This window comes from Eumetopias jubatus, unplaced genomic scaffold (genome assembly GCF_037043125.1).
Source record: "Eumetopias jubatus isolate StellerSeaLion01/CBP00866 unplaced genomic scaffold, mEumJub1_p1.0 scaffold_4, whole genome shotgun sequence".
In the NCBI taxonomy this organism is placed as follows: domain Eukaryota; kingdom Metazoa; phylum Chordata; class Mammalia; order Carnivora; family Otariidae; genus Eumetopias; species Eumetopias jubatus.
The window spans coordinates 162,250,393-162,273,508 of NW_028274810.1; the positions used below are offsets into that span (position 1 = coordinate 162,250,393).

General features: G+C 36.8%; 1 protein-coding gene across 1 annotated transcript in view; it reads right to left on the reverse strand.

Annotated features, from left to right (window-relative positions):
• ZC2HC1A (zinc finger C2HC-type containing 1A) overlaps positions 1-19,574 on the reverse strand; it is a 48,195-nt gene extending 28,621 nt beyond the window's left edge. The window contains exons 1-4 of the mRNA XM_028112270.2: positions 19,415-19,574; positions 10,358-10,431; positions 7,733-7,849; positions 1,318-1,459 (exon numbers count right to left, since the gene is read on the reverse strand). Coding sequence (XP_027968071.2) covers positions 1,318-1,459; positions 7,733-7,849; positions 10,358-10,431; positions 19,415-19,574 — 493 coding nt within the window. The remainder of the gene's footprint in view (positions 1-1,317; positions 1,460-7,732; positions 7,850-10,357; positions 10,432-19,414) is intronic.
• Between the last annotated feature and the right edge of the window lie 3,542 nt (positions 19,575-23,116).

Below are 23,116 nucleotides of genomic sequence, written 5' to 3' on the forward strand. Positions count from 1 at the left end.
ATCTACATACTTTTATACTAGAGACTAAGTTAAGCAGTAATAACACATTACATTAAAAATGAATTTTAAAATTTGGGCTAATCTGTTAAAATCTTTTATTTTAATTAGAGGAAAACCGTCAAGAAATAGTTTAATCAACTTTATACAGTTGTATTTTCTCTTAGATGAAAAAAAAGATAAAAATATACCTTATTAACTAAGATACTTACTATCTGGGCCTTTATAGAAATAGTTTGTCAACCTCTCTACTACAATAAAATGTTAAAAATGATCGTATCTAGATTTTCTAAAGGATTTATTTTTTTTTAAAAATTACTGAAGTATAGCTGACATACAATGTTACACTAGTTTCAGGTATACAACATGGTGATGCGCCAATTCTATACAATATTCAATCCACACCACCAATCTGTCACCAATGTAATTATAATATTATTGACTATATTCCTTATGCCATGCTTTTCATCTCCCTGACTTATTTTATATAAGAACTTCCCTTTACTAAGAAATAAATCTCAGTCAAGAATAGTAACACAATTTTAGTGCTGCAGCTAACTTCTTTTTTTAATTTTTTTAATTTTTTATTGTTATGTTAATCACCATATATTACATCATTAGTTTTTGATGTAGTGTTCCATGATTCATTGTTTGTGCTACAGCTAACTTCTTATATTAAAATAACTACCTCTTTAAACTACTCTCCTAGCCAATGTCAAATTGTCAATTGTGTATATTTTAAATCTTTCAGTATTTCAGTATCTCATATTGGGTTTCCAGCATCTTGCCTTGCTTTTGGTAATAAATAAGCAACTTTTATACACCTAATGAAGAAACTATATTAACACATGAATTTAAAGCATAATTTAGGTAAATCAATCTATATGGTGGTTTCCCCACATAAACAGGTACCTTTTAGAAACAATATGAGATGTATTTTCCCGGATGAGAAAATACCAAAGAACTAGGCAACAAAACAATCTGAATCTTACCAAATGACTACATTTCAAATGATAGTGAGCTTCTTCAAATATTTCCTGGGATATATTACAATGATTTTTCAAATGATATTAAAATCTTTTATGTTTAAATAAAGTATTGAGATAAAAAGATAAAGTATTTCTATGTTCAACACCAGTGTGTCTTTATAAACCTAAATGCCTAGATTAGCACCATTATTTTATAGTTAAACTTTTTAAAGATTATGTTTCATCAGTTTCCATTATTATAAATTAATTTTATTAACAACTTAAAATTAATAAAAATTCTATCAATATTTTCTCTCCATATGAAGATTCCTGTCAACAATATTCTACATACCAGGATCATAAGAAGGTGGAGGAGGAGGAGGAAGTTTTCCACCCTCTTTCAGTGCCTGATCAAGGCCTTTAGCTGCTCTTATGGTGGCAATGAATTCTTCATGTTTTCTTCTCCAATTAGATGGTTTCTTTGGTGGTTCAGGCTACAAACAAATAAAGAAAAGCCCATTTCAAAACATTTTTATTTTTATTTATTTATTTTTAAAGATTTTATCTATTTATTTGACAGAGAGCAAGAGCAGGAACACAAGTAGGTGGAGTGGGAGAGGGAGAAGAAGGCTTCCCGTGGAGCAGGGAGCCCAATGTGGGGCTTGATCCCAGGACCCTGGGATCAGGACCTGAGCCGAAGGTAGATGCTTAACTGACTGAGCCACCCAGGCATCCCTCAAAACATTTAAAAAAAATTAATTGAAATAGGGCGCCTCAGTGGCTCAGCTGGTAAGCATCTGCTGTTGGCTCAGGTCATGATCTCAGGATCCTGGGATTGAGTCCTGTGTCAGACTCCCTGCTCAGGGGGAAGCTGCTTCTCCCTCTGCCTCTCCCCCCTGCTCGTGCTCTATCTCAAATAAATAAATAAAATCTTTTAAAAAATTAATTGAAATAAAACTTGAGGAAATGCTATATTGTTTTAAATGTTCTCTTATTAGGAGTCCTTAAATTGCTTTCCTTAATTAAAATTTATAATTTTAAAAAGAAACTTCAGGTAATTGTATTATATGCTATTTTTAAAATGCAATTATAATTGGATAAACACTGCTAAATTAACTTCTGTAGATGCTGCATCCATGTAAGCCTCCACTAACCTGGTGTAATTTCCCTATTTTACTACACTTTCTCCAACAGAGTATGTTGGAAAACAAAAAACTTTTGTCTTTTTAACTAACTGGAGAGGTGAAAAATAGTTCTCTCTCTGGTTTTAACCAGCTTTCCTCTTAATAATTAGTTGAGCATCTTTTTGTATCATTAAGAATCATCTGCATTGGGGTGCCTGGGTGGCTCAGTCGTTAAGCATCTGCCTTCGGCTCAGATCATGATCCCAGAGTCCTGGTATCGAGCCCTGCATCCAGCTCCCTGCTCCGCGGGGAGCCTGATTCTCCCTCTTCCACTCCCCCTGCTTGTGTTCCCTCTCTCGCTGTGTCTCTGTCAAATAAATAAAATCTTAAAAAAAAAAAAAAAAGAATCATCTAATGCATTGCCTTTTTTTTTGTGAACTTTTTATGTGCCTGGTCAACTTACCTGTTGGTTACTGGTCTTAATTTTAGCAATTTCTGGTTAATTCTTTATAGACTAGCCTCAGCCCTCCCCTACAATATGGCTGTCTTATAACCTTGTCTAAGGATCTTCTGATATGAAGAATTATTTTTAAAATATAGGTTAATTTACTTGTTTCTTTTATGGTCTGCCGATTTGTAGTCACTGTTAGCAAGGCCCAACCTCACACGACGGTAAAATGGAATTTTCCCATGTTTCCCCCTAGAATTTTCATGGTTTCATTTTAAAATTTTAAAACTTTTATTCATTTGGAATTTATGAGTTATAGTGTGACATATAGATTCAACTTTATTTTTTGTTTTTAACATGGCTATGCAGCTATCTCAGCTCTTTACTGACTTTACTCCCCACTGAACTGTTAACACCTTTACCATATTCTCTTTTGTATTTGGGCCTATTTCTGAACATTCTCTTCTGTTCCACTGTTCTGACTATCCTTGTGTTAGTACCAGTGTTTTAAATATTGAGACTTTATAATAATATTTTAATATCTGATAGGATAACCCTACTTTATGCTGCTTCTTTTTCAATTTCTGGTTATTCTTGTATGTACATTTTTCCATATGAACTTTAGAATCAGCCTAATTTTTTAAACTATATTTTAACTGGAAAACTTAAACATTACATTCATAAACAACTTAAGGAACTTAGTATCTTTATTTTGTTGAATCTACCTATCCAAAAATATATAATATTTCCATTTGAAGAAGTATTTGTGTCCATTTTTTTAAGTATTCTTTGTGAAAGTTTTATACCTTTAAAAGGTTTATCTTTAAATGTTTTTTATTTTGTGTTGTTCTTTTATAAAGAGTCTTTTCTTCTTTTTTGTTTCAAGGGGTTTGTTGAAATATGAAACCTAGTAATTTCTGTATATTATCATTATATCTCATTATTTCACTGGCTTCTCTTATTGTTTGTAATAATTTAGCAGTTGATTATCTTGGGTTTTCCAGGTATATCATCTCCTAATAATGATACCTTTACCTCCACTTTTCTAATTCCTATGCATCTAATATCTAACTGTATCAGTTACAGCAATTACTATATTGCTTGGAGCTTAATCTTGTTCCTGTTTTTAATGGCTACCTCTAAGTATCTTTCCACTACAAATAATGCTGACTCCTGTGCTACCATACATTTATTTTGTTGTATTATTCAAATACCCAACTATCCTTATTATGTCTTTATTTTTTAAATCAAGAATATACGCTGAATCAGCAAAGTCAAAAGATGATTCTTTAAAAACACTAATAAGGCAGGACTAATAAGGGAAAAAAAGAAAACACAAAATGTGGATGGAAAATAGTACATGATACAGTTCTTACAAACATGAGGAAAAAAGAAGACACTATAATGGACCTTTATGCTAATAAATCTGACAACAGTAAGTGGACAATATCCTTGACAAACACCACAAAACAGATACCAGAAGAAACAAAATCCCAAGTCTTAATTTTTTTTTAGTGAACCTATTTTTTAAAAACCTGAAGAAAATTGGCCCAGATGCCTTTACTGTTGAATTCTTGCAGACATTTAGGAAGAAATGGCATCATTTTTTAAAAACCCTTTCAAAAAAAAAAAGAGCAACTTTTTTTTTTTTAAGATTTTATTTATTTATTTGAGAGAGAGAGAGAGAGCACAGTAGGGGGAGCAGCAGAGGGAGAGGGAGAAGCAGGCTTCCCGCCGAGCAGGGAGCCTGATGTGGGGCTCGATCTCAGGACCCTGGGATCATGACCTGAGCTGAAGGCAGACGCTTAAGTGACTGAGCCACCCAGGCACCCCGAGAACAACTTTCTAACTAGTCTTAAGAGAGCAACGAACGTTTGATAAAAAGAAAAATTACAAGTTTACCTCTCGTAAATAGAGATACAAAATCTTAACTAAACACAAGCAAATTCAGATGTTGAATGTGACTGTTTATAGTTTCTTATTTTATGGTGAAAGGTCTGATCACAACATTCATCTGCTCCATAAGTATAACTCATCTACTGATAGGGTCTGCTGCTCTCATCCATCTTTCTTCTCACTGCATCCTTGTGTCAATGCTAAATTAATGCTTTTTTTATTACTCATCATTGAATAAATTAGGTTTTCCTATTACAGCTATTTATAGGAGGTTCTGGGGAGAAGGAGTGGTGCACAGTCCCTGGCCAGGCTACACAAACCGACAGCTAGCTCTCCAGCACTGTACCAAATTCAGATGCAAATAAGGCCTCTCTGTGATCACAGGGACAAACCTCTCGTGCTTCTCTAAAGCAACGTGGGTCCAGGAAGGCTCCTACTGCCAACCATGCTTCCCTCAGTAACCACACTAACCACTTCCAAAAAAAAAAAAAAAAAAAAAAAAGGACCTAGCCCTTTAGATGGGCCCCTTACCTTCAGAAAGGGTATTTTCTTTTCGTTAGTGCTTTTTGGAGAGCTTCTGCCATTGGGCCCCTTCAACTCTCTGTGCCTTACTTATCTCCCTACTTCCTCCTTCCTGGTTTTTGTCCAATTTCAGCCAGGCTCATTCCAATTCCTGGCATTCCAAGTTCTTATACTCACCCCAATTCCTGCATTGGCTGTAGTAAATAAGGGATCTATAATTCCTGATTAGACCCCTCACATTTAAGGAGTCACTTTAAGGCGAGGAGACCCTTCACCTTTAAGGTGACAGGTTCCCATTCTGGGCCATGGGTCCTTCAACTTTCTGCACTTCCTCTGTGGGTAGGTTCTTCTGGAACTCAGTTGCTTTGGGCAGCCATTACATATATTTTGTACTCTGTGGATTAGGCCTGCCTTTAGTTTTTCCCCAAATGGAGTTCGCATCTGCTTTACTCCACTCTGCTTGTGATTTTGTAGGATTTCCTTGACACAGATAGAGAAAATTTCACTATGTTAAAATCTTCTAATACAGGGGCACCTGGTGGCTCAGTCAGTTAAGCAACTGCCTTCAGCTCAGGTCATGATCCCCAGGGTCCTGGGATGGAGCCCTGTGTCAGGCTCCATACTCAGTGGGGAGTCTGCTTTTCCCTCTCCCTCTGCTCCTCCCCCTGCCAATGCTCTCTCTCTCTCTCACTCATTCATTCTCTCTCTCAAATAAATAAATAAAATCTAAAAAAATAAATAAATAAAAATAAATGTTTGGGATCCCTGGGTGGCTCAGTTGGTTAAGCGTCTGCCTTTGGCTCAGGTTATGATCCCAGGATCCTGGGATCGAGTTCTCCATCAGGCTCCTTGCTCAGTGGGGAGCCTGCTTCTCCCTCTGCCTGCTACCCCCCCTGTTTGTGCTCGCTCGCTCTCTGACAAATAAATAAATAAAAGCTTTTTAAAAAAATCTTCTAGGGGTGCCTGGGTGGCTCAGTCGTTAAGCATCTGCCTTCGGCTCGGGTCATGATCCCAGGGTCCTGGGATCGAGCCCCGTGTTGGGCTCCCTGCTCGGCGGGAAGCCTGCTTCTCCCTCTTCCACTCCCCCTGCTTGTGTTCCCTCTCTTGCTGTGTCTCTGTCAGATAAATAAATAAAATCTTTAATTAAATAAAAATTAAAAAATCTTCTAATACACAGTTTTTCAAACTTTAAGGTGCATATGACTCGCCCAAGGATTTTGTTAAAATGCAGATTCTAACTCAGCATTTCTGGGTGGGACCTGAGATTCTGCATTTCTAACAAGTTGCCAAATAGTGCTGGTATTACTGCTCTATGAACCACACTTTTAAGTACCAAGAAATTAAACTACTTCATGCAAAGCAATGGTTTTTACTTTGCTTTTATCTGAAGATTAATTTTTTTCACTATTAGAACCTTTCTCCCTTAGAAAGAAATAGGATAGAGGCACCAGGGTGGCTTAGTTGGTTAAGTGCCCGACTCTTGATGTCAGCCCAGGTCATGATCCCAGGGATGTGGGATCGAGCCCACCCTCAGGCTCTATGCTCAGCACAGAGTCTGCTTGAGATTCTCTCCCCCTTTCCTTCTGCCCCTACCCCTGCTCGTGCACACTCTCTCTCTAATAAGTAAATAAATAAATCTTTTAAAAAAAATAGTATAACTAACATTTATTGACAGATCACTGTGGATAAATTCAATAAGAACCCACAAGACAGACACTACCATTACTACACCATTTTACAGATAAAGAGATGTATAGGTTAAGTAACTTGCCCAACACAGCATGGTAAGTAACAGAGCAAGGGTTAAATCCAGGCAATATGACTCTTGAGCCAGCTGTCATTTTCATACCCACTATATTACACTGTCGAAAAATTTCAATAGTTTATCTCTTGGCTAATTAAAGCCAATATAATCATATATCTGCAGATGTACTAAGAAAAATATCAAATAATGGTTTCTGTACATTATTCAAATTTCACCATCCTTCACTTATACATAGGCTGAAAAAAAAGATGCACATTCGACTTTTCTATTATCAAATGATTTTATTAGTAAGATTAATTACCCCACAGGGAAATGTTTTCCCGTAGCACTGGGAGAAGTTATTATCACTGACGCAGGGTTTATTTCAAAAACCTATTCAATGAGGTACTCAAATTTCGACTATTTCACTGAACTCTTTAAAACTATGTCGAACAAAGTATGTGCTTTATTCTTAGCAATATAACACACCACAGGTAGTATTAAAGAGATTATTAAAGGAGATTCACTGCTTTCAAAGAAAACAAACTGACAACAGCTATACAGGGACAGCTGAGTAACTGACCAAACTTCCCCAGAAAGCCTAAGATCACAATTACTGACAATCAATCAAGCTAATCAATATCTATTATGCTGAGGTATCTGTAAATTATAGCTTTGCTTTTGTAGAGAGGGACTATAGTACTGATAAGAGGCTTAAACTTATACACTACACTTAAATTAGGCTTCAATAATTAACAATGAGTTAAAAAGAACATGTGAGGACTTTTTAATTCTTGCCAGCCTACAGCTAAGCAATTGGCTATCCAATGCTACAAAAACCTCATTATAATAGGTTTTGAGACAGTAGTTTGGTTTCCCCTTAGCAGAAGTTTAAAAATAAACAAGTTTCTGATTGTTTCTAAACTGAAAACACGAAGCAGAATTCTCATTATTCTTCAATCTTAGAACAGATAATTTTTTTTCAATATATATAGCAGCAAAGTTCATACTATTCAAAAAGCTATATAATTACCCTAGGTTTAAGAGGCTTTACTGTTGGAATATCAGTTCCTTCAGCTCTCTGTCTGCTTGAATCAAAAGTCTTCCGTTTTTTAGTGGCAGTTTTCTGGCAAATGGGTCCATGTTTTTTCTGTTAAGATAAAGAAATGCAATGTATCATTTTCTTTTCCATAGAAAGGAAGTCTATAAAACTTCAAATTGTCATCTGAGACCAATTTAAAAACTAGAAGATGAAATAGTAATATATAAGAATATTTTGCTTTAACTAAAATCGTTAGAAAGTATATATAATGCATGCTATAAGTTATCTTTCTCAAGAAAGTATGAATACTATATACAAGAAAGTATAGATAAATACTCTTCCAGTTTTCACACTGCTAAGAATAAGGAAAATAATGTAACCAAGTCAAAGTTATTTGAGTGAAAAAAAGTTATCTTCATTACCAAATACATGAAAACAGATATTGGAAAAAATGTAAACAGAGACTGCATTAGTGTGAGGATTACAAAAGTTAACATAATAGTAGTAGTCTGGGTTACTAAAGTTATTAACATAACCGTAGCATGTTACCATAAAGTTAACATAAAATAATAGGACTTGGTGGTCCGATTTGTGTCCTTCCTCCACAATCATCTCTTTCTTCCCTCCTGGAACAAGTTTACCTTTCTTTACCCATGATTTTTCTTGAGCTATCTAGTGTTCCACTTCTATAGGCTTTTTAAATATGGCTGCCAACTCATTCATTCAATCATTCATGTATTCATTTTAAGGACATTACAATGGACGCTCTCATAACTGACCTCCAATTAACCTACTGGATAAATAATCATTCTCCTTCTTCCAAATAAAACATGTTAATGGATGACCTAAGTGCACTATATGCACTTTTTTCTTTTGTATTTTGATAACACTGAACAAGCTACAACTGTTAAACTTTATCTGAGAAAAGAGGAAACCTCATAACTGGTTGGTTTGATATCATGCAAACTCTTATATTTTCAATACACACTTAGAAATTAATTGTTTTACATACTTGTTTTCAGTTTTCATTTTATTTTTAATTTTTTTAAAGATTTCATTTATTTATTTGACAGAGAGAGACACAGAGAGAGAAAGAGGGAACACAAGCAGGGGGAGTGGGGGAGGGAGAAGCAGGCTTCCCGCCCAGGAGGGAGCCCGATGCAGGGCTCAATCCCAGGACCCTGGGTCCATGACCTGAGCTGAAGGCAGACGCTTAACGACTGAGCCACCCAGGCGCCCCCTTGTTTTCAGTTTTCATTTTAATAAGCAAGTACTATTAATTATAGCTATTAGAATAAAAATCTCTTAAATACAAAAAAAAATTAGAAGTGTGGCTAACAGGCAACTTTCTAATAGATGTCTGTTCTTACAATGAGTTGTGTCAAAAGTATGTAGTACTTGTTCCCAAATCTGATGTATTATATAAGTTGTAGCTGTATAGTGATTACATTATTTAATTAAATATTAAATAAATAAGGGCAAAAGAAGGCATTTTCTTTCCTATGTAAACTGAGCTCAATATTTTGAACATGGTTTGGAAAATAGTGAGATGACATGAAAACAAAAAAAAATCACTGAGTTAAATGTGGGCAAGATGTTTTTAAAGGACAAAGGAAAAAAGCTGTCATTATTTAAAAGGAGTTGATAGTCCAACAGACACTTTGGATCATTAAATCCTTGCTTTGTTTTAAAGAAACAAACTGGAAATAGTAACATGCATTCTGGATAGTGACAGAACTCTAATCAGCATTCATATTCAAAGAAAAGTCTTTATTCTACATCAAAATATTAATAAATGTATTTTTATAATTAAAGTAAGAATAAAATACTATAGGTACATGGGCATTTTTTCCCTTATTCTCTAGTTAGTTGGCTAGTTTATATTAAAATCAATTAAGAGTACTTCTATTTGTGTTACTAAATAAAAGTATCTAAAGAATGCATAATATGTTTTTGGTACACTTTTATTTTTTTTTTTTTAAAGATTTTATTTATTTGACAGAGAGAGCACAAGCAGAAGGAGGGAGAGGGAGAAGCAGGCTCCCTGCTGAGCAAGGAGCCCGATGTGGGACTCGATCCCAGGACCCTGGGATCATGACCCAGGCCGAAGGCAGCCGCTTAACCGACTGAGCCACCCAGGCGTCCCTTAGGTACACTTTTAATTGAACACAATTTTTCTTTGAATATTTCAAATATACATAAGAATTAAGAGAATAGTGTCATGCACTCCCATCTACTCATCAACAATTATCAACAATTTAGCAAACTTGTCATCTATCCCAGCTTTTTTTCCTGAGGTACTTTAAAGCAAATCCCAGACACATACCATTCTTTATCTTTAAATACATAATTATGCATTTCTGAGTTTTTGTTTCATTTTTGTTAATATTCCCACAGAGAAACACTTTAACACTTTAACAGAGTAGTTCTGAAGACCAAACTATGAAGGAAAGAGACCACTCTAGAAGAAAGACATAGATGGAACTGATGCTCTTGAACAAAGAACACTGGTCAGTATCTCTTTAAATTATTCCACAGAGGTTCTTTCCATGAGAGTTGTCCTGAAGTATCAAATAATTATAGATCTAACATAATCCAAAGGAAAAAGGTACTCACTAATGCCACCGGAAAGAACGTTCTTCCACAAATCTTGCAAGGTAACAATTCTCCCACTTGGACACTTCCATTTTCTAAAACAGGAAAGAATTTAATTAATAAATTCTTTGCTCAAATTGTGAAATTTCCGAATTTTAATGTCTTCATATGTAAGTTGTCAGTTCTTGTGGAAAATGTCTTGTTTCATTTTGGAATAAGCAATATTATTAAAATAGGCACAAGACTTAGAGTTACCAGTGGTCAAAAAGGACATGCCAAATACTGAAGTCATGATTTAAGTATCACCAAACTGATATTGTTGGAAATCTTTTGTTTTCTTTAATTTTAACCAAACCAATTTATTATATTCTCTGAACTTATACCCTCTCTCTACTGTAAATTACCAAACTTTAAAACACCAAGTTTACCTTAAGGTTAATATTATATATTATTAATCTTCAAAGCATTAAGATATAACATTGGTGATCAGTGAGATGGCTTCCTGAGATGATCTAAGGATTCTAAGATAAAAAGAATCTTGTTCTGTTTAACAGCAGACAATAGGAAGTATAATGCCTTAAAGAAAGAATCACTTAGTTACTAAGCTACCTTTATTATATGAATTGTTCATTATTTTATACATATAATATTATATAAGAATTCAATGGACCAGCAAACTGAGATATTATGTGCTATGGCACAATTCATTAAATAAGGGACAAGCAGCTGAAACTTTTACTCAGTCAAAACTTAATGCACCTATCATACATTTTCATACAACACATTTTGTTACTAAATTGATTTAAAAGAAACAACTACATTCTTTGGAATTCTACATAGCTGAGTCAATTTGTCATTTTGTTATCTAGCCAATTATCAAACTAAATTTATTTCCATACCTGTAAGTTTCTAAAAATGATACTTGAATCTATACCTTAAACATATTTTCTACTGAATATTTTACTGTTAAAATTCCTTTATCACATGAAAGACAAATAGAAAGCCACTTTGTTTTATAAGTAACCTAAAGAAACTCATGAGAAAAGTACAATTATGACTTCATATAATTTGTTCCAAAGCAATTAGTGAGTTCAAGAAAACTGAAAGAAAAATCAGAATAAACATGGGTGGGAATACAATCCAACCGTAACAGAAAAACTGTTTTGTTCTCTCATTCTCTTAGTACTCCACTGCCCTATTTTAATGGTAGATAGTGACTATCTGTCATCTTAGATGGAGGCAATGTCTCTATGGTGGCAGTTAAGCAGTGGGCACTACAAAAGCAAAGATTTGCCTGAATTGTTCTTCTCCAATACCAGAGGGTAGGTTATTTAGGGAGAGCAACCTCATTTATACGGACTTAATTCCACTACTAAAAAGTTGAGGCAATTGCTGGATAGAATCTGTAGCATACATTAAGAATGTCTTCATATGGGGTGCCTGGGTGGTTCAGTCGTTAAGCGTCTGCCTTCGGCTCAGGTCATGATCCCAGGGTCCTGGGATGGAGCCCTGCATCGGGCTCCCTGCTCCGCGGGAAGCCTGCTCTCCCTCTCCCACTCCCCCTACTTGTGTTCCTTCTCTCCCTCTCTCTCTCTCTGTCAAATAAATAAATAAAATCTTAAAAAAAAAAAAAGAATGTCTTCATAATGACGGGCAAAGTGATGCCACATGATACATAATGTATTGTTTGTTTATTTATAATTTTCATATATTCCTTTAAATTCTAAGAAATGATTTAAAAATTCATCAATACAAAATGTTAAAGAGTATCACATATTTTACTTACACTAAAGTATATTTCAGTTGAATGAATGACAAAGCAAAATTTTATAAAAATTAACTATTGAGAAAAATATTTTCAACCCATGGAAATAAAGTGAGTGCTTGGGCCCCTACCACTTGCCAAGCACATATCAAGTAATAATAATACTAGAGTGGAATAACACAATCATTGTTCTTATAAAGCTAACAGTCTACATAATTTACTTCTTCACTATATATCTAAGAACCAAATCATCTCCCAGTTTTTACTGTAATAGCAACTACAATACCAGCATATAATAAAATCCAATTCTTGGTATTAATTCCTACAAGTCATCAAATATGTTCAAATTGTCTTTAAAAGAAAAAACAATCTTTATCACTAAAAGGCATAAAAAAAAGGAAACAGCATTAAAGAGAAAGCATTTAAGAACAATTATCTCAAAAAAGAAAAAAATAAGTCATTACTTCATTCAAAATAAATAAAGATATAAATTTATAGTCCCCTCCCTCTTATATTAGCTGGTCATACAGTATAGCCCTATAATTCACAAAATATGTGCATGTATGTTAGTGTCAACACCCCCTTCTACCAATAGGTCATGATAAGCAGCTTAGGTTCAGAATCACAAAGGTACATTTTGGTTGTAATGTATTCATGAAAAGACATGAAAGCTTAGCAAAAAAGGCACTGAAATTTGTCTCATAAGTCCCAGCTCTATCACATAGAACTATAAACTCCCTGGGCAAGACATTTAACCTGACTAAGGTTCAGCTTCCTCTTGTATAAAATTTGGAAGGAAGTTAGGTTAAATAACCTACAGGGCCCCCTTCTATCTCTAACACGCCATAATAAATATACTATATGTATTTAATAAAATCTACCTTAAGATCACATTAGCAAGAAAAGTACATGAATGATAACATACCACTCTTACTGGTATTAAATTAAACAAAAATTTGGTCATATATAAGGATGATTAAACCTGTTGACCAATTGCGGTTGGTGGAACGAATGCTTCAGGTAGCATGTAGAATGTTGACAAAATCACTTCCACTTGACTACATACAGAACTGAGAATCTGCAAGGAACTATAGCAAAGAACAAGATGTCTCTCTCCTTGTTGGTAAAGTCTTCACTACATGAATTAGAAGAAAATGTATGACTAATCATATAAATAGCCTCAGTTTAACATTTGTTAAATGAGGATATTATCTGCTCAATCTACCTTAAAATTTAAGGGATCACCTGAGATGTTATACATGAAAATGCTTTTACAACCAATGAAATAAGAAAATACTACTCTCCAGCACATGCAGGCAAACTCCACTAATCTCTCCTGTGTGGCAAAAGCTAGCAAATTGTGAGGCTTATAAAAATATAGTAGAGACAATACGCAAAGGGCTGACTATTGTAGTAGAGAGCAAGCACTGTTGAAAGAAGCACTCAAATTAATGGACAAAACCACATAAATAAAGTACATTAATATTCTAAAACTTTCCAGAAGCTAACCTCTCCTGATAAAATTTATCTCACACACAGTGTTGATTCTGTTACGCATTACTGTATTTAGCAACTTCAAAACCTGCACCATAGGCTTGAAATGGTATCTTTACATAATACTATTATATGTATCTATTATATATAGATGTGAAATAATATGCTGTTATCTAAATAGTTATGACATTCTAAAATGGATATATTTAAGAAATAGGAAAGAACATTTTTTTCTTTTAAGATTTTATTTATTTATTTGACAGAGAGAGACAGCGAGAGAGGGAACACAAGCAGGGGGAGTGGAAGAGGGAGAAAGAAGCAGGCTTCCCGCCGAGCAGGGAGCCCGATGTGGGACTCGATCCCAGGACCCTGGGATCATGACCTGAGCCGAAGGCAGACGCTTAACAACTGAGCCACCCAGGCGCCCAAGAAATAGGAAAGAACATTTTCAAAAGAAAAGAAATCTTAGAAATTAAGAACAGTTCTGGCCTCTGTGTAGCATGTGTATTTCTTCACCACGGGTCACCGCTCATCTGACTTCAACCTTTAAAACAAACCTTCATTTTGAAGCATATAGCATATATTATACCATCCTCTTCCAACAATCCTTTTCAGAATCTAATTACTTTCAGGTCAACAATCCCTAATAATCTCAAAAGATTTTCCTCTTTCAGCTCATCCTAGATTTCAACATTCACACTTAACCTACTCAACACATAGCCTTCACACTCCACTCCTCTTTAGTCTATCACTCCAGTTCAACAAAAATAACGACTGTTAAAATAATTTAGTAACAGTCCACCTTTGGACTCTTAAAATACCCAAGCACCTTCTCTGACCACTTACTTCTACCTCCTACCTCTCTTTAAATCACTTTATTGATCTCAAAATGATTTGCATCTTCTTGATAACCCATTCCTGGTTGCGCTTTCCTTCCTACTCAGTCTGAACCTGACTAGTCATTTCCACTTTTGCCAATCATCCTCAAATCCCTTGCTCTATGGTCACATGTTTGGCAAATGTTAGATTAAACGAATGGATTTTCTTAGAGCAGAACTTCCTCAGTCTTAAAAAAGAGATTTAGTATATTATTATTTCCCGAACATAAATCCTGACCCTAGGACCACCATGAATCTGCCAAATCCAGAGGCACCTGGCTGGCTCTATTGGTAGAGCATATGACTCATAATCTCAGGGTCATGAGTTCAAGCTGTATGCTGGGCATGGAGTCTACTTAAAAATAAATTAATAATAATAATAGCCAAATCCAAAGCCCTCTTTTGAATCCTCATCTACTAGACCTTTCTATAGCATGAGGCACTACTGATCAATCCCTTCCACCTTTAAAGTGCTTTTTCTCTCGGCTTCAATGACATTTCTCCCTCCTAAGCCCAAGTTTTTCACATCTCAGAAGGTAAGCAGCATTTGACCTGGTATTTAGACCTCCAGGTATACCTGGTGCTATAGGCTTTTTCTGACACATATTCACTACTCAGTAAATATTTTCTCATCACTTTCCTTTCTTGATAATTTTTAAAACCCTTTACAGACTTCTTCCTGCTCAACCCTAAAGCATCAATTCCTCCCAAGCTTCTTTTCTCATTTTATTACATAAAACTTTCCTAGGTGAAAGTATCCACTTGCTGTCACTTTTATGTCATGACTACCAAGCTAAAACTCCACATAAACATTTACAAGTAGCTATGAGACATTTCTATTAGATAGCCCCCAAACTGTACAAACACATTTCTAAAGCCAAACTCGTTACCCCTTCTCCCACACTTGGTCTTCCTTCTTGGTTAAAAATATTAATATTACCTCTTAGTCAAAGCTAGACAGCCCTTTATCTTTGATTCTTTTTCTCTCTTATATCCAACAGTCATATCTCACCTCTCTAACTCAGAAATATCTTCTAAATCTATCTTCCCTTTTTAATTCCCACTATCTGTGCCTCAGTTCAAATCCTCATCCCATATATGTATTTCCAGTCTCTTCTCTCTCCAGCCTATCCTGCTGCCATAGCCATCTAGTAAGACTGCCCACAATCCCTTCCAAGCATGCTGTTTTACCTCTATTGAATCACTCCTAAGCTCCTAACACACTTCCTATGAGTTTCCCCATCCAATAAACAAGTACTGAGGGGGCCTCCTATGCACTAGGCACTTTACTGAATGCTTTATATATGTGACATCATTTAGCTCCAGTTTTTATAGCTGAGGAAACTGAAGTTCAGATTTACCAAATCACAGAGCTAAAAAGAAACAAAACAATGATCCAAACATAGGCCTCTCCAACACACTGGCTTTTAAAATAACCTAGCATCCAACTCAGCACCAACAAACAATGAATGCTAGATAAATCAATAAAGATGAAGAATTATTCAGTAAACTAGCAAGTGTTTGGATTAGAGAAAAACAAAACAAAAAGGAAACCCTAATGGGACAGGAATGCTTTCTTCAACTAAATCGAGGGTACACTAGAGAAGAGCAATTAGACTTCCAATGAGGTTTTAGAGGGCAGTATACTAAGATCTGCTAATTTAGTAAACCAAAAAAGGAATGGGCAGCCTGAATCTGTTACAACTGTTAATAACCATTATTAAGATGTTATGAAAGAAATGACAACAGTGTATTTATTAAATCTGCTTAAAGTTTATCATCTCTCCATTTTACAGATGAAAAGCTTAAGAGAGATTAGAACTCTCCCAAGTCTAGAACTAATTCTACTGGCCTTGGTATACCTACAGGGCACAAGAGTTAGGTGAAAAGGAATTAAAGGTTTTGCTCCAATTACACACAGAACACAGAAGTGCTCAAAAATAGGTTACACAAAATCATGAGCGATAATTTATATTTAGTTTTTTTTTTTTTTTAAGATTTCATTTATTTATTTGACAGAGGGAGACATAGCGAGAGAGGGAACACAAGCAGGGGGAGTGGGAGAGGGAGAAGCAGGCTTCCTGCTGAGCAGGGAGCCCGATGCGGAGCTCGATCTCAGGACCATGGGATCATGACCTGAGTGGATGGCAGACGCTTAACGACTGAGCCACCCAGGTGCCCCTATATTTAGTTTTGAAATACAGTGTTCAGCCTAATACCTCATCTCTTAATGACCAGGAAACATGAAAAGCCCCAGAAGACCAAAAATAATACAAGTGGTACATGCTTTATACACAAATAATTTTTAAAAGAGTATGATAATCTTCAATAGAATTTTTTAGGGGTCCATGTATTTTCTGGTTTTGTAATCAAGATTAGTCCAGTAACTGGTTTCAACTAGAAACATGGGTCTAACAACAAACAGTACAACATTTGCTCAATTACTATGATACGGTGAGCAAATTCCTGGAGATTTTCTACTGGACACTGCAATATAAGCAATATAACATTTATTAGAGACTTCAAAGTGCTAGACTTTAGGGGCACCTGGGTGGCTAAGTCGGTTAAAGCCTCTGCCTTTGGCTCAGGCCATGATCCTGGAATCCTGGGATGGAGCCCCTGCATCTGGCTCCCTGCTCCCAGTGGGGATCTGCTTCTCCCTCCCCCTCCCCCACCCCTTGCTCTCTCTCACTCTCTAATAGATAAATAAAATCTTTAAAAAAAAAAAAGTGCTAGACTTTAACTTCCAATAAGGGTAAAACTTTATCTTATTTATCATTGTATCTATGTTTATTAAATGAAGGCATGGGTGAATGAATTAATGAATGGAACCTTAAGATTCAAACTTTTGATCTTTGCAAAACGTGACCTAACAGGGACTGATTTTAAAAAAGAAGAAAGGAAAGAAAGAAAGGCACTGTTCTAACTTCAACAAAAACTCTAGGAGCTTTTATTTTATTAGTTTAAACCACTTGAAATTACTAATATTCAATTGTTTTGCCCTACAAAAAAAACAATTTCATATATTTTAACCTAACCTAATTAGAACTAAACACATTACAGTTAATGATAGTAACTCATTTTGTTAAAAACAAACAAACAATAAAAAAAAAACTGAAAAGTAAGGAGCAAGTACTGTTTACCATGATACATCACAAGCTGGGTCCATAAAACATACCCCTCATAACATATCATATTATATCAGAATACATGTATTTTTCCACCCATGTAATTGAATACTATACAAGGTTTTCATTATATTTTAAAAGCATTCTTAGTAAGATTTCAATAGTAATGTCTTAGTATTGCTAGAATATAAGATTCACTATAACACAGACTCAATGAGAGCAGGGCTTTTGACTTTATTTTTTTTGCTACGTCCCCAGGGCCTAGAATGGTGCCCATCATAGTCAAAGTCATTCATCTAAAAACAAATATTTATTAAGTACCTACTCTGTGTCAGACACTTTTAGGTGCTTAGCATACATAAGTAAAAAAAATGAAGATCTTTGCCTTAATTACAAATGTTAAATAAAATAATATATATCTGCAGAAAAGTTGTGTTAAAGCACTTAATGTGTGTTATGATAACTTCACAAGAATTCCAGAACACATGATCCTACCTACTATGCTACAAGACCACCACACATTTTAAAATTTATTTAAAAAGTAAGGTGCCTCCCGGAGTCCTCTAAAAAACAGTATCTTGAAAGTAAGGAGTACGATCATTACAATTCCTATTTCGTGGAAACTTAATGATCTCCCTGAAATAAATGAAATGATCAGAGAACAGGACCTTCATTTGTCATTATACTACAGCTGCCCACAAATGGAAAATTATCAGAATTCTTACCTACCATTCTCCAGCTCTTTACTATGAGAATAAAAGGGTAAAAAACTATCATATTCATCATTACATTTATTTTTTGGTATGCTTTGGTACCTGCAGAAGTTACCAGTTATTACTTTTCACTTCATAACACAACCTGAAATAATCTGCTCTCTGGCATGCAACAATACAAGGCTCGATGCTTCTGTTTATTTTTAATTCCACCTGAATCTCTGTAAAATAGGAGGGGGAAAAAAAGAGCTAAACCAAAGCAACACGATCTTTCATAGGAAGGATTAACCACAATTTGAAAAATAACCTTGAAACTGTTGTTGCCAATGTTAGCTGGGTTTTTTTTTCCTTTGTTGTTTTTAGGCAAATGTTATACTACAGAGGATAAAATGGACAAAAATAATAGAGAAGTGCAAGAACTGGGAACAAAGCAAAATCTGGAGTCATGGTTACAGCACAAGGATTAACTCAAGATAAGGAATCAATGCCGGCTCTTCCTTACTGAGTCGTCATTAATAAGCTCTTAAATCCTTCTGTTAATCTATTGTCCCGGCTCTGAAGCTGGCCAGTGACTCCTCCTTGGGAGATGCTCTTGGCATCCCTCTGACAGAAGATGCGGTAGAAATAGAAAAACGGTTACCTAGGGAAACTGGCCAAGGAAAGTGTCAGGAGCTAGAGGCTGAAAACACACCCCGGGGCCCCAGCAGAGGCTGGCAGTAGGGAGGCCATGGACATTAACGAAGAGTCCACTTTGCAAGAAAAATGAAATCTGCCCGGAGACTGTGATTACCAAAAGGACACTCAGGAGTCAGGCAAGACCAAAAGATGGTAGGAAGAGAGCTGCAGGCAAATGCCAAAGGCAGTAACAGGCTCGCGCGGGGGGAACCGCAGCTGAAGACCGTCCGAGGCGGGGCAGCCAGAGGATCATTAGCTCCACGGTGTTGGGGGCTGTAAGGGTACTGCCCTCCAGGGCCTCCCGAGGAGCGGCGGGGTCCACCACTTCAGTCCAGCCCTCGCCTCCCCGGCACCGCTGTCCTGGGCACCCCGGGTGCTCCAAGGCCCGCTCTAACCGCCCGGCCCACACCTCTTCACCTCCTCACCTTCCAGTCCCTCCATTGCGCCACCACCTCTGGTTCCGCGAGATTCCTCCCCCAGCACCCGCCGCCACCGCCGCCACCGCCGCCACCGCCGCCGCCACCGCCGCCGCCACCGCCCAGCTCCGGCTGTAGCAACCCGGCCGCACCTCCCACCCGCTAACATCCCGGACTCCCATTGGCCCGATGTTGGTGGGGCGGGGCTCAGGAGAGGCGGGGCTCACCGGGGGGCGAGCCTCCTGCAGCAGCCGCACGGCGGCTTCCCGACTGTGAGCTCTCCTGGTCGTCCTCCCGGTAAGCCTAAACCGCTTCAGGTTGCCTACCGTAGCTAAACGACGCCTTTGTTCTACTGACTGCCGACTTGTTTCCCTCACACACTATCCTTTCATTTAGAATGTCTCAGCACCTCATGGGCATCCCTTCACCAGTCCCTCAGTGAGTCAGTGCAGTTCTGTCTTCTCGTCTCTACCTCTCTGAGGGCTCTAAGCAAACAAGCAAACCAAACACACGCCCTACATGCGTATATGCAGCGCACTCTCCATTTTCCGCTAGTCGGTCACGCGACGTTACCTGAGTGTATGCCCTAGACCTGATAGTCACACACACAGATTTAGGAGTTAAGGCACTCCCCCGCCCCCCAAAATCATACTTTGCGTCTGGGATTGTAGAACGGAGATCGCTCTAAACACTTGGAAACAATTTTCTCAGCATGAAAGCTTGGGCGGAAAATTACAAGTGAAACCCAGCCCTCCCTTCATCTTCATCTACACTGGGCCTACCCAGACCCTATACTTTATCATCCTTTAACTAAAATAGTCTGCTGGCTTCATAACTTATGTACTAATACCAAAATTATGTTTGATCAAGGAGTTTAAGGGCGGAACTAAGTTACGGAATGAGGCCTATTTCTGTCAGAGTAAAAACCTTTTGGGGATGAAGGTAACTTCAAAACTAGCTAAAACTTTTATTTAACAGTCTAACACATTTCACTAGAAGCAAATTTCTTTGAAAGTTTGATTTAGCAGTGATAAACCGTATTTGTTAACTCTAGTAGATCTACTGGCAAGTTATCGGTATTAATATGATTTCGGTAACAAATCTTATAGTAATTTTCTCATTTATCTGTTCAGTTGCAGAGTTTTCACATTATATTTAACTTTGTCTACTGCTAAAAGTATGTATCTTACAAAGCAGTAGGCTTTAGGAAGCAATGGTGAAGGTGTTACGCTTCATCACTCAGATGAAGGTATTACAGTTGACCCTTGAATAACATGGGGGTTGGGGTACTGACACCTGCACAGTGGAAAGTCCACGTATAACTCTTGACTCCTCAAAAACTTAGTAGCCTGCTATTGACCGGAAGCCTTACCAATAGCATAAACAGTCAATTAACACCTATTTTGTCTATTATATGTATTATATACTCTTCTTACAGTAAAGTAAGCTAGAGAAAAAATGTTATTGGGAAAATCATAAGAAAGAAAATACATTTACAATACTGTATTTATACAAAAAAATCCACATGTAAGTGGACTCTCACAGTTCAAACCTGTTCTTTTCAAGGGTCAACTATATAAACTAGAAACAAACACTAGAGGGGGACATCACCTCTCCTTGGGAAAGTTATCTAAGTACAGTTGAATGTGGTATGGTTCATCTCTTACACAGAGTCATGTGAAGGAAAACTTCAACCAGGCCTGTTTCTATTCCTGCCCTTCCCATGGTTCTGCTCTGACTTTTCTGTTCCTCTAACATCTGAGATCCTAGGCCTTAATGGCCAGACCACAGCCACCTCCCACTTAGCCTCCCTGGCCTAAGTGGAAAGGTCCTTTTTCCTTGGTGCTGCTAAAACAAAGCTAGAATTGTGGGGGGCGGGGGGGGGAGTGGATGGGGAGGACTTTTAAAAGAGCACAAAGGAGGAAAAAAATCACACTTGGAAGAAAACCCAAAAATAAAGAAGCAATACTTGGGCACCTGGGTGGCTCAGTCGTTAAGCGTCTGCCTTCGGCTCAGGTCATGATCCCAGGGTCCTGGGTTCGAGCCCCGCATCAGGTTCCCTGCTCGGCAGGAAGCCTGCTTCTCCCTCTCCCGCTCCCCCTGCTTGTGTTCCTGCTCTCGCTGTGTCTCTCTCTCTGTCAAATAAATAAATAAAATAAAAATAATAATAAAGAAGCAATACTTTACAAATTACAAGTTCTTGAACTGAAGTCAAGCCAAAGAGTGAGTTGGCTAATACATACTCTATTATGTATAATAACTATAGTAACAACAAAAACAGTAAGGCAATAATAATGATAATAATACAATTTTAAAAATCATGTTAGGCATATTTTAAGTCCTTTTCATATGTTCACTTATTTACTCTTCAAAACAGTTCTTCAGAGTAGATACTATAATTTTCATTTTTCAGAATTCTTTATTTTCTAGACGTCTCAGATTAATTTTTTTACCATATTTATACTACTAGTGTATGTCTGATTTTACCTATGGCAATTTCATGGGACTCCTCACTTCCCTTCCTCACCTTGCCTTCTAGCTGCCTTAAATATAATTCTAATTGTTCAGACATGTTGTTGAAGGTATACTTGGGTGGGCATTACTACTGTGAATCTTAATTCTTTAAAACATGCCTGCTAATCTCCTGTATAGATAATAGGCTCTCAGCACTTTTATGCTACAGCTATCCTGGCTCCTGCAGCTTTTTTCCTGGTCCTGACCTCTGGGCAAAGAGGCCATTTTCTTATCTGCCTTCCTAAATTCCATCCTCTGCCTCCTATATGCCTGGCCTGAGAGTCTGGTCTTGGTGTTCTCTTCTGACTTTACTTCCTCTTGATTTATTCCATTTTTCTGATGCATCCATTCAACAAATATTTGTTGAGTACCTACTATATTTCAGGCCCATTTCTTTATTAGCCAGTTACTAAAATGATTACTAGCCAGTTATTAAAATGAATGGAGCTCAGTTCCTTCTCTTATGTTCCTTATCTGTTCATATTTTTTTAGCTGCCAAGTGATCTTTTTAGCTGATGGTAACATTCATAGATGAATACAAAATAAAGATTTTCTCACCTCTTTCTCATACAAAAAAGAAAGCAAAGGTTCAGAGATGTTTGTTGACTCAATACAGGTGACAAAATTAGTAAGTAGCTGAAATAGATATCGGACCCTGTCTTATTACATCATATCCCTGATTCTTTATGCCTTGCATTACTTTCTCTTCAACCATTATTTCCTGGAGCCAATCCACTTATCTTTTGCACCTTCCAAAGGGCTGAGCAAGCCACATATATCTTCTTGTTTCAAAGCTCCAACCTCCTGTTGGATCTTACCCAAAGATCAATTTCCCTTTCAGAGACATTTGGCTCTCACTGAAATCATTTTCAGAGAATAGCTAAATGTGATTCTAAATTTCAGTGAGAATCCAACTCAGTTTATCAACTCCCACTATGTAAGGCATTTCTTCTCTCCACAGCCTCCAGAGGAATGGCTCACTATAATTTAGTAATTCACACATTTAGTAATCATAACAAAATGATAATTTTCATCAAAAACAAACGAAGCATATTTCCCCTAAAAGGGGAGAAGGAGCTGTTGAAGTTTTCTAGATTGAGGAAGCACATCCTGAGTTGGCTCTTACTAGTTTTATTTTGTAGATTGAAGTAAAAACAAATTTCTTTAAGTTTTCAGGGAAAAATATAGTGATAGTCC